General features: G+C 38.7%; 1 protein-coding gene across 1 annotated transcript in view; it reads left to right on the plus strand.

Annotated features, from left to right (window-relative positions):
- Positions 1-806: 806 nt before the first annotated feature.
- Positions 807-12,046, plus strand: part of LOC124794747 (exosome RNA helicase MTR4) — a 99,680-nt gene continuing 88,440 nt past the window's right edge. Inside the window, exons 1-2 of the mRNA XM_047258355.1 lie at positions 807-995; positions 9,984-10,109. Of these exons, the coding sequence (XP_047114311.1) occupies positions 868-995; positions 9,984-10,109 (254 nt within the window). The 5' untranslated portion in view covers positions 807-867. The remainder of the gene's footprint in view (positions 996-9,983; positions 10,110-12,046) is intronic.

Genomic DNA, 12,046 nt, shown 5'->3' on the forward strand with positions numbered 1-12,046 from the left:
AAGCTTTCTATCGGACTCTTTCAGAAAATCTGCATTGAAAAACACCACACACAATAATTTGCTTCTCTCTGTATCACAGAGAGCACAACAAAGAATCAAAGTTTTTCAAAAATAGCTGAAAATTTCCCAGTGGGAACCTATACATGGCAACAGTTATGAAAGTACTTTTATTTAGTTTAGAGTGACATACACAGTCTTGTATATTTTGCTGTCTTTTGTATCATTAATACACCCTTGAAATCTGCAGTGTCCCCCCATAATTTATTTTGCTACGAATTAGCTCAAAATACACTGTTATGAGATATGGATCAATTAATATATCTTTTTTTTTTCTCCTTAGATGGTATATTCCACGGGAGAGCCTGGAGCACACATACACTGCATGCTCATTCATTGATAGTTTGCTGTCAATTATGAATTCCAGCAGTTATGACATAACTGGTTTAATCGTTCGGTCGTGGTCAGCTTCGTCTGTTCCTGTTACCAGAATACTTGTGCCATCAGAAAATAGTGTAGCATGCCCTGAAGTAAGCTTCTCGTTTATATCATCAATATATGGTAGGAGCAGTATGAGCCCCAGGATTGAGCTTTGTGGTACAAGCATATTTTACAGGTATTATCTGACGACAGATGGTTTGCCGAGGCGTTTTTCACGTTGGTCAACAAGGTTTAGAGTTAAACTGTTAATAACTAATCTATATTTCTTAATATTTTCGGGAGCGATCAGAAAACCATGTTATAATCGTTGCTATGCAGAGATAACTGTAACATACTCTTTTATTCAGCTGTTCGTGTTGTTGTATAGTTGGCTGCAGTGTCACCGCATTTCAATGGTAGTAGGTTTAATGTTTGTTGTGTTTTGGAAGCATGGCGAATTTTAGCGATGATTTGTTCAGTGTTTTCGAGGAAAATGAGGGTCAGGATGATTCCATTCACACAATATCTTTACATGAAGACTCTCGTGGAGATGACCATACTTCTCAAGACAGCGCTGAGTAAGTACAACTACTCTACTGGTATCACGACTGAAAATTGAGGTTATGTTTGTGTGTTGTTCAAGCTCTGTAAGTTTGTTGGGAAAGATAGTGATGTTCATGTCACTTAAAATTACCAGAACAAACCGGATTAATCTGCCGTGTGTGTCTTGTCCACAACAAAGGAATCAAGTAGGTACATTTGTTTATAAACTGCGTGAATTTGAAAGTTGGGAAGTTACTGAGTACGATTTGAAGTATGATATACAGCTGACTGATACAGAATAGGATATTGTTCCTCGTCTACTTCATCTATTGTTTCCGTATTTGCATTTGTTTTCATGCAAAAGTTTTGAGATTTCAAGCATCCACGCCATTCCAAAACTTGCTGGTAGAACCACAATTTATCAGTACAGAGGATGAGTACTGTGTTAAATGATTCTTTAATTTATTGGTAATCACCTGAAAATGAAACTAAGTTCAACTGTGTAAACAAATTCTGTCTGAAGAAACTGTTTGGCTTATATCTGCACTGTAACTACTATTTCCTGTACATTTTGCCTTTATATTCATATTAAATTCGCTGTGTATTTGATATCTACAAGATCATATTTATCATGGTTTTCTCGTGTTTATTGTGGGCTAGATACTATTCTGACAGTCTTCATATTTTCTTTGTGTGTGGAACTAAATTCTTACTCAGTTTACAAGTATTCGAAATAAGAAGGTAGTTATTGGGCACAAGTAATGTGAAATAAAGCCATTGAAATTGCTCCTAATTATCCTCCAATACTATGTCACATGAACCATGTGATGCAGATTCTACATCATCATACTATAGTAGATACACTATTTACTTGAGAGTTATGATGATAAGTTGATTTCCACTCTTTGTTCAAGCTATAAACCGTGTAAAGTAGTTGATATTGGCATTATTTTGTAACTTATTTATGATATTCCATAGCTATCTTACTTTTATCCCTGGGGTAAAGAAGTGACACTTAACCCTTCACTAGTTCATGTTGACATATATTGGGCCCATTCACTAAGATTTACTCAGTATTCCAATCAGTCTTTTGGGATCCTTTAAAATTGTGCAGTACCTATATATTGGTATGAATTTTGACGATCTGTGAGCACTATAGTGTGTAGACATTGTAAATGTGCAGCCTTCTCGAGATAGACCTGTCTGGGACTATGGGATCTGGCATTTGTGAATGAATGATGAATTATTTTATTTTCCTATTTTGCTAGAGCACATACTTGCTACAGCCATTGCTCAAAGGTACAAGGTTATATGTCATTCAGCTGAGCCTATCGATGTCAGATGTCAGCCGCATCCCATAGCATAATTATGATTTGGCATGTAATGTCATACATGGCTAAATTTACATATTGGACCATTCCTAAATCTTGGTTGTTGTGATAGTCTGATCTGTTGTGCAATCCGAGGTCTAGGTTGGGTTGAAAGGTAACTATTTAGTTATGGGCTGGTAAATAAATGGAAATGTCGTGTGGCTAGGGCCTCCCGTCGGGTAGACCGTTCGCCTGGTGCAGGTCTTTCAATTTGACGCCACTTCGGCGACCTGCGCGTCGATGGGGATGAAATGATGATGATTAGGACAACACAACACCCAGTCCCTGAGCGGAGAAAATTTCCGACCCAGCCGGGAATCGAACCCGGGCCCTTAGGATTGACAGTCTGTCACGCTGACCACTCAGCTACCAGGGCGGACTATGGGCTGGTGAAGCCAATGAATGTGAAAGCAGAAAATGTGGGCGTTATAATAAACTGACCCATAGCGAAGCCTAATGTTTATGTCCATGCCATATTGAAGAAGGCAAAGGGGATCCAATACGTAACTTTTATGCAGACAGGATACAGACACTACTTTTTTCCATTTTTTGTAATCTCTGGTAGTTTTTTGGATTGTTGATTGTTGTGACAGACTAGTCTGTAGTGTAGTCCGAGGTCTATGTTTGGTTGGAAGGTGACAGCTTTATTGTGAATTGGTGAAGCCATAAATGTGAATACAAAATCTTAGATGTAATGACATACTGATCTGTATCGTGTTGAGATGCTCACTGTATAAGGCAGAATGGCCCTAGACTTGGTGCCAACTTGGTATTATCATCACTCATAGGTGTTTGAGACTCTGGAACCATATAGTTTCGTTTCATTAAAGCACCTATGCTTGTATTCCTGGAAGGATATCTCATTTTGTTCAATGCTGAGGTGCTATTCCAATACAGTTTGAGAGCCTCTACAAAGCTGTTCATCTTTAGAGGGAGTACCAAGTGGGCTGAGGTGTGAATGGCAATTCACATTGAGGAGAAAGGCACGCTAGGGTAGTCAGTGCAGTTGTGCAAAGCCACTATGCTAGGGTGGTGTAGTGGTTAGCGCATCTACTTAGTGACCAGGAGACTTGAGTTCGTATCCTGGCCTTGATACAAGTTTTCATTCATTGTTCCAGTTTGCTTTTATATACAGTGCACTTATGTTTGAAATATAATAATGCTAATTGACAGAACAGTTCCTCACTTACTTGAAAATATCATATTCAAAACACAAAACAAACTAATTGTATTGTTAACGGTGATAAACCATGTTTTATAAATGTGCACTTGGTCAACATTGGGCACTTAGTGACCCTAACATGAATTACTCGAAACTATACATGAGGAAATTTAATACCAGGTGATTTATATTAATAGATTTTCAAGCAGGCCTAATTGAACAGTAATTATAATGTGTAAACATTTAAAATCAATATTCAGTTGGGATTTTTTGTAGTCAGTTGTCACTTTTTTAAATTAAAAAAAAATCTTGTTAGAGGAGTTTCAGTTAATATTTTGACTTGCATAGAATTTTTTTCTCATACGCTTCCCACAACTGAACTGCTTTTTTGGATTTCCAACACACCTTTCATGGGCCCAAAACTTGTGTTTTTGGCACTGGACCCAGACACCATTAAAACTTTTTGACCATAGCTTCCGACAGTTGATACATTCAACTTTATCCTCGAATTAATTTCCACTACATGCCTCCTCAATTTATGTATCATATTCAGAACTGGGGAATTTTCATTGCAATATTTCCTCAATCTCTTACCACCTCTCTTTTCTGTGAAAAGTTTGAGTTTCCTGGAGGTAGGCTTATTTGTATAGTGGGATTCAGATTTTCAAAAATCATTGTTGTTTGGAGTGTACATAATTAATTTCACTGACTAACCTTTGGTCCTCTTATGTTTGTTATAGTTGGGCTTCGGCTGGGAAGCAAACTTGTTGAGATTTGCTAGTCATTTACTGTTTATCATTATCACTACTTTCTTTGTTGTTGGATGTTCACCACTTTCTTTGTTGTTGGATGTTTTCTGGTCAATGGGTTCCTCTACAAAGTTGGGCTCATTGAGTAAGTTCCCGTTGAAGTAGATACCAGCTTTCCTAAACCCATTTGGGGCAGTTCCCATTGTTGCCTCTTTAATATAAGCTTGTCTCAAAAGCTTAGAGGTCTGGTACTGTGTAACTAAACATACTGGAGCTCTGCGATTTGCCAGCCATGTCTGAATTTCAGCATTGTTGAAAGTCAGCAGTGAATGCATAAATGCAATGCAGTTTGGTACAGTTCATCAGAACTGTATCGAGAAAAGGACTGGATCTGATGCAGAAGGGTTGGTAGTTTATACAAAATGTTTAAATCATTTCATGAATATGCCTATCTTGATCCACCCAGGTTTGTGACAGTTGAATATCAATACTGGGACTGCTCCATTCTTACTCACTCTCCATATTATGTCTTGGAAATATCAGGAGCAGTGGCACGTAATTTACAGCTGCACTCATGCAAACAACAGTGGTGACTAAGCTTTCCCATTCAGAAAAAAAGTTAGCTACTTGCTTCTTCCCTTTCTTTGCTATGACCTTGACTTGTTTTGACTATACAACAATTAACCTTGTCTCATCACAATTGTAATTTCTATCAGGTTTGTAGGAATATCATTTAATCTCTCCCAAAGTATCAAAGCATTGGCACACACTTTCTTTGTTGCTCTGGACAATGATGTTGATTCACATGTCCTTAAAGACATGCAACTCCGTATTGTCCCTCTTCAAAGATCAGCAATAGTTAACTAACATCACAGAATTCCACTCCCCTGATAATGCCTTTCTATCTCTTTCATGTCCAGGTGGGACCACTCCCTTGTTCTTCATAAAAATTGCCCAAGTTTTCAGGGAAAAAGCTGAGATGTCTATTAAGGAAATGCAGATTGATACTCATATTGCAACCTAAATTTTTTTTAGCCATCTGCATATCTGCCACAAATTTCTTGTAACATGGGTGCTTTCAGTTCCCTGAAAAACCATTTATCGCATTCTTGAATCCTATCTGAGGCATTCTTTCCTCACAAGTCATCAAATCCTTAAATTGTATGTTATTAGATTGCTTATCTGTGGTCCCACAGATCTGTCCTTTCAGTTTAGCAGCACACAGGAAGAAAAATTTGTGACAGATATACTTAAAACATTCAGCACATTTATTCAGTCACGTTATGAATTGTTTCATGATCCCGAGTTTTCTGTGGAGAGTTCACCAAACTTGATTTAATAACATTCTTGTCTCCTGGATCCAGATTTGTTTTAGGTACCCATTACTTTCTCACCCAGTGTAAATCATGTCCACAACTATCCCAGCAGGGATATTTTGTGCAGCCTGACTGTTGTCCAAGAAACGTTCCTTGAGCTTTAGATCACCACCCATTATATATTTTTGCTCTGAATATTTTATTGCTGTTAATATCATTGAAAAGGTTTTGTAGTTTTCCTTCAAGACATGAGTAACCTAGTGGCATTGAATCATAATTATTGATAATGTGCAGGAGTACAACCCCCCTTTTTCTGGGTTCCATAAATAAATAACCTTCATTCTTTATTGTTGTATTACAGTAAACAAGAGGACATCTTCAGTGAAGTACACACGAAACTCCTCGTGTTTGATACCAGGAGAATGTTGTACCAGATGTTATCAGTCTTTTTCCGTTAAGCAAGAGCCCAAAATCATTTACTTCATCTTGGGTAAACAGCCCTGCTTTCAACCTTTTGGTAGGCACCAAAATTTCATCAGCATCTGCAGACTCAGAAGATGACAATCTGATGGCTGATTTCAGATTTGGATACCCAATTCTTTTAATACTCGTTTTGTTATGGCCCTATTGTTGTGGTTTGTTTGGTGTAACCACATCATTGTAATTCCTAAAAGTAATGAATTCTTCTTCTCCTGCATCCATTTTTCTTAATCTCGTAACACACATACAACACTTACTGTGTGGCACATATGTCTTATCTTGGTCTCCTAACTTGACACCAAAATAAGCTAGTTAAGCTTTTTTTCACATATGGGGTTACGTTCTCCCTTCTAGATTTCAAAGTAAATGAGCCACAGATGAACCAAATTGAGTTTGGATTGTTTACACGCTGACATCTTGAGGAGCTCACCATTTGTGTGTGTGTGAAATCTTATGGGACTTAACTGCTAAGGTCATCAGCCCCTAAGGTTACACACTACTTAACCTAAATTATCCTAGGGACACACACACACACACACACACACACACACACACACACACAAGGGAGGATTCGAATCTCTGCCGGGACCAGACGCACAGTCCATGACTGCAGCGCCTTAGACCGCTCGGCTAATCCCGCGTGGCTCACCATTTGTAGACTGACTTTAATGCACCAGTAAATGTAAGAGTTGTACAAAGCATACTTTTTGAAACAATTAAGCTCAAGTTCATAATAACTTTCACATTAGTGTGCCGTAACTGGCCATAGGGATACTGACATGTGAATAACTTAAGGCAAGTTCAACCAATCCAGTTGTCATAAAACCAACATTAGAGCAGTTACCAGAAAAACTTATAACAAAATTTAATTACAACTTACAGACGCATAACATGCACTAATGCAGCCATAAACAAATCAACCTTTCATCACTATCAGATACATCGGTACATGGCTCACTTTACTACAGTCCCAAACTAAGGACAAACATGGCAAATGACAAATTATTACTGTAAGTCTTAATCGACTTTATGTTCACCCTACCTCTTGAACATGAGGCAATTTGGAACAACACAGTCAAGTGCAACTTGTAATCACAGAAATTAATTAACCCCCTTACATACAAATTTCGGCCATCAGAACCTGCGAACATGTATCCACAGTTACGGAATGCCCTGAAGCTGACTTCACTTCTCTAGAATACTGTGCACATAGTTCAGCATATTTGCAGAGCCCAGAAAGTCTACAAAAGAAAGGCTCCGATTAGCCACACACAACATTGAAATTTGCAGAACACTGCCAGGGTACAATTTCGTGTCACTATAGTCAGTAACAAGCCCAACCTTCTCTTTGGCTCTACATCCAATGTGATGTGTCCCAGAAGAATTAGGAAAAATCCTCACAAGACATTCTACCCAAAAACAGTTTAATTTACAGGTTAACCCTGCGTGCGGCCGGAGTCGATCTCAGATGGACAAATTACTGTTCTAGCCAAGATGAAAGACTTAAGTTCAAATTCAAAACTGAATGCCGATGCTCACCAAATTCAGTAGGAGTGCAAGGCACTAATTTGGATGTGATATGCTTCCCGCCATCCACCGACTAAACAGCAGACTCTGGGTTGCTGACCTATCACTCAGGCAATGCCATAGCACTTTCCACAGTTCCAGTCCACAACTAGCATGCGCCCAGCCCTTATTACATAGCTTACTCCGCCCTCTGTTGTCCAGACCACCAGTTACTTAAAGCTTGCCGAGTGTGCAGTTAAAACCATCCACATCTGGCATCTCTGACCACAGAACCATTTTTATTTTCTTAAAGGTGTATAGATTGTCTGGTCCAGTGACCATGATTCCAGAATAGAGCTCCAAATACAGTAAGCCCTAAGGAAACTTCCAAGATAGACTTGTAACTCCCCACCAAGACAGAAGAATAAAGACAGACCTTTCCAATAAAATGGTTTCCATTGCTCGGTGGAAAATGAATGCACCTGGGACTCGCGCAGAAGAATTGAAGCACCCTGCACAAGAGACCTCATGTTCATGTCTCTTAGAGACACACTTTCGAACTGCTGGCAAACCTCTGCTGTGGGCCTACAGTCTGCACAAAATATATGACTATGGTAGTAATAATGTCAGTACTGGTTATATTTGTGAATGACACATTATTCATCACCAGCCCCACTTACTATTGTTGCTATCAGAGTGAGTATATAAAAGCAAATAAAAGTATGATCCTTATATATGCTATCCCATGCTCATATAGATATAAATGCTCTCAGGTTTTGGCTCACCATTCGTCCACCCTCCAATTCTCTTCATGTGATATTTCAAAACGTAAGTCGTACTGTTACTCTCCTAGTATCTGCCTTTAAGGTTGAATTAATAGAAAGCCTGTTTCAGAGTGTATCTGTCAACTAAACAGGAACAAGGGACTCACTTCAGCATTTTGTCAGGGTCGATATGAGCCTTTGCTCTGTCCTACTGTTATTTGGTCATTGATCTAAATAACACGAGTTTTGGTGCCAATAATGAGGTCTTCAAGCAGGTGATTATAGCTTTAGCCATATTGAAAAACAGTATTGTCATGAATACCCAAAGGGCTGTGCATGAGGCAATGGTGAAGGATGACTTTTTCAATGTCACTTCCTTAGTCTGATAGACTTCAGCTTTTCATACCATCCATGGTAGTGTGAAGTTAGGAATCTTGAGCGTCTTCTTCAGGTGTTTCAACTTTGAGGAAACATGCACTCACCTGTTTTGGAGTTCCCACTAGGAGCTGAAGTCCTCTCTACCTTTGACATGAGAAAGCATCATAGGACTGGAGCAAAATTGGTGTACCATGTTAAATTATCTGTCTTCAGACAATAAAGGTATAGTACTTCTTGATTATTTTAATAAAATTTGGTGTCACATTTAGTCTAGGAAGAATGCAGTAATTTTTCTATTGCGATCTGATAAGGACAATGCCAGTCCAAACAATTACTTAAGTGTCATCCTCATCAGCTGCTTAGAAAGGGTTGACTAGATGGTTATCCATCTTGAACCCCAAAACTTCCTGGGCTGCTTTCACCATGAATTGAGATAATATTGTTCCACCATGGTAAATTAGTCCTATAAGTGTCAGTCATTCAAGAGTCTTTTACCTGGGATAATTTGGAGGTACATCCTTTTCTGAGTTCACAGTTGCAGCTTATGAGTACATCTGACAATTCTGACACAGGCTTTCAGAAGCATTTTAAATGTAACATTATCTATAATAGCTATTAAAATTGTGTCATTCAAAGTGAGTAGTTCTGTCAAGCAATTTGCTGTTTGGTTATGATCTACTTTTGTGTAGCCTTACAACAATAGTGGAAAACAATTTATGTAAATGTCATCTGTTCATGTCATAATTTGAACCAAACTGATCTGGACCTAATCTTTAACAAGATCGTAATATGGTTACCAGTCCTAAAGGACTGAGGAATAAAAAGGATAAAATCATTGAACATTGTGAAATGCATTAGCTGATACCTGTGGGATACCATGGCGTCACTATTTATGGATAATCTTGGGTCTGGTACATCATATTGGCAGACATTGTCCACCCTAAAGTCATCCGCTGCCAACAGTCGCCTACCAGCCCAGTTCCAAGTCTGTTTGCAGAGGCTTGGTGAAGTGCCACTTTAAAGATTTGTTGCCATCTATTGGCAAGACTGCCCTGAAAGTTCTAACAGTCACCTAGAAGCCTGTGAAATGACTTTCCACGCTATTTTGATAGAAATCTTGCAAGTTATCTGTGAAATTTGGAATTAACTCTCTATTTGCGTAGAATATATAATTTGCCATGTTCAGTTACTCCATTGTGAGATATACATATTTTGCTGTTGACCGCTATTTTAAGTAGGCCTAACTCAATCTTTTCTTTTCCCACAGTGAGCTAATGTACATAAATTTATTCTTTCAGGTTTAAAGATATAAGTATTACCAGACCGGCCTCTGACCAAGTGAAACGAGATTATGAAGATGAGTTTGGAGGTGGAGAATCTGACCACAAAAAACTGAAAAGGGAAACAATCCTTGATGACATAAAGTAAGATTACTTTTGTATTGTGCTATAAATTATGTAAATAGTTTTCATACTCTAACGTAATTTTTTCTTTTGCATTATTGCGAAGAAAGCCTACAGTTGCCTGTGTAGATCTGATAATGAACCACACAAAAAAAATTATAGAGCATTAACATTTTAGCATTTTCCTTGATACTGTTTTTCATGTTATTTATAATTTCAAAATAATGTGATGTGTGATTGTAGGGCAACAGTGTTAAATGCTTTCCTGTTGACTTGCCACCTTTGTGCAGACCTTATTCATTGATTTATAGGTGTCATGGTGTACTAGGGAGATGTCCATGGACATTAATTTTTTTCATTCCAGTACTTAGAATTCATAGTTAAGGCTTCAGTACACAGGGCTAAAAAATCAGTTTCTGTGATGTCAATTTCAGTTAGTATTTGGTGTCTGGTGTGTTTCTGTCTGTGAAAGTGTCAATATTCTTAAATCCAGAGCTATTTTGGAAATGAATCACAGTTACAAACATTTTTGTTGTCTGGGGCAAGACAAAGATTCTAAGGCTCTAGCTTCAGAGTCATGTTTGCCTGAAAACCAAGGATATTTTACATATGTAGAGTTGTGGAAATGAAGAAGGTGGAAAATGAAAATGATTTTAACTTAAGAAGCTCCTGCTGCGAAAATGTTTAAACATGAAAAAACTGTTCAGATGTATCAAGTAATATTGCTGTAACCTACAACAATAAGCAATCAAACTTTAGTATAGCTTAAATCATCAGATCCTTGCATCAGAAAAAATTTAAAATCCATGAGAAAGTAAATGAAACAAGAGGAACTGACATGTGAGTACTCAGCGGGGGAGGGGGGGGGAGCACATGACTTCTCATCTCACATGAATGGAGGCTATAATTGTGAAGTATAATGCGTTAAAAGAGCCTATTCTAGATACGTTTGGGATGTATATATGACAGGCTATTACAAACTGGAGACAGATGGTAACGAATTTGTATGTGGCCAAGGATTCACATGCCTGAAACTAATTGGTGTTTGGCCATACCCAAGCAGAAGCGTAGTACCTGGCAGGAGAGGGCCAGAGCTCATTTTTGTTGTGCCAAACTCCAATTAAACTGTATCCAGTAGCTGGCTATGTGGATGTGTATCCATAGGTACCTGATGTGTAGCCCAGCTTGCGTCGTGTGGATGATCTTCGCCTCCTTTGCTTGTGATAGCCATGTAGTTTGTCTTGGCTTGCTGTGACAGACAGCAGCAATATGGCTTGTCCAACCACAAATTACACAATCAACTATGCAGCTGGGACAGGCATAACATTAGTGGTGGCAGAAGCTCTGTAGGCAGTGTGGAACCTTACTTTAATGCTGGTAAAAGTGGGCTGGCTAGTAGTCAGTGGCAAAGGTGGCTGTTGGTTGAAGCTGTGGAGGCAACATCTCTCAGTTGCGACATTGGGCACCAATGGCCTGTGTGCAGTGGCTAGGATTTCTTCCAAGGTAGGATCTAGTAAATTAACATGGATTTGGACTTCATGGTTGGGTGCATCTTGGACCATTCTGTCATGTATGAGACTGTCTGCCTGAGATCTAGCACAACTCTCTGTTGTACAAGTGAATTTATGAGGTCAAAAGATCTTCCTTCAGTAAATGTGTCCTCCAACAGGTGTGAAGTGGACATCCTCCATCTCTCTCAGTCCTGAGCATCCTCCTTCATTTGCTTGTATCTTCTTCCTCTCATCACATATGTTAGCATTCCAAACCTTGTTTTTCCTCTACCTTTTTTCTTTCTACTTTTCCCTCCATGCTTCCTTGTAGTGGACTATTCCTACATAATGTCTCTCATCCACAGTGTTTTCCTCTTCTGTATTATCTTTGTTAAGTTCCTCTTCTCTCATACCCAGCTTACCACCTCCTCATTTCTCATTCTGTTGATCCATCTTATTTCTTTAACG

The sequence above is a fragment of the Schistocerca piceifrons genome, chromosome 4, assembly GCF_021461385.2.
Source record: "Schistocerca piceifrons isolate TAMUIC-IGC-003096 chromosome 4, iqSchPice1.1, whole genome shotgun sequence".
In the NCBI taxonomy this organism is placed as follows: Eukaryota; Metazoa; Arthropoda; class Insecta; order Orthoptera; family Acrididae; genus Schistocerca; species Schistocerca piceifrons.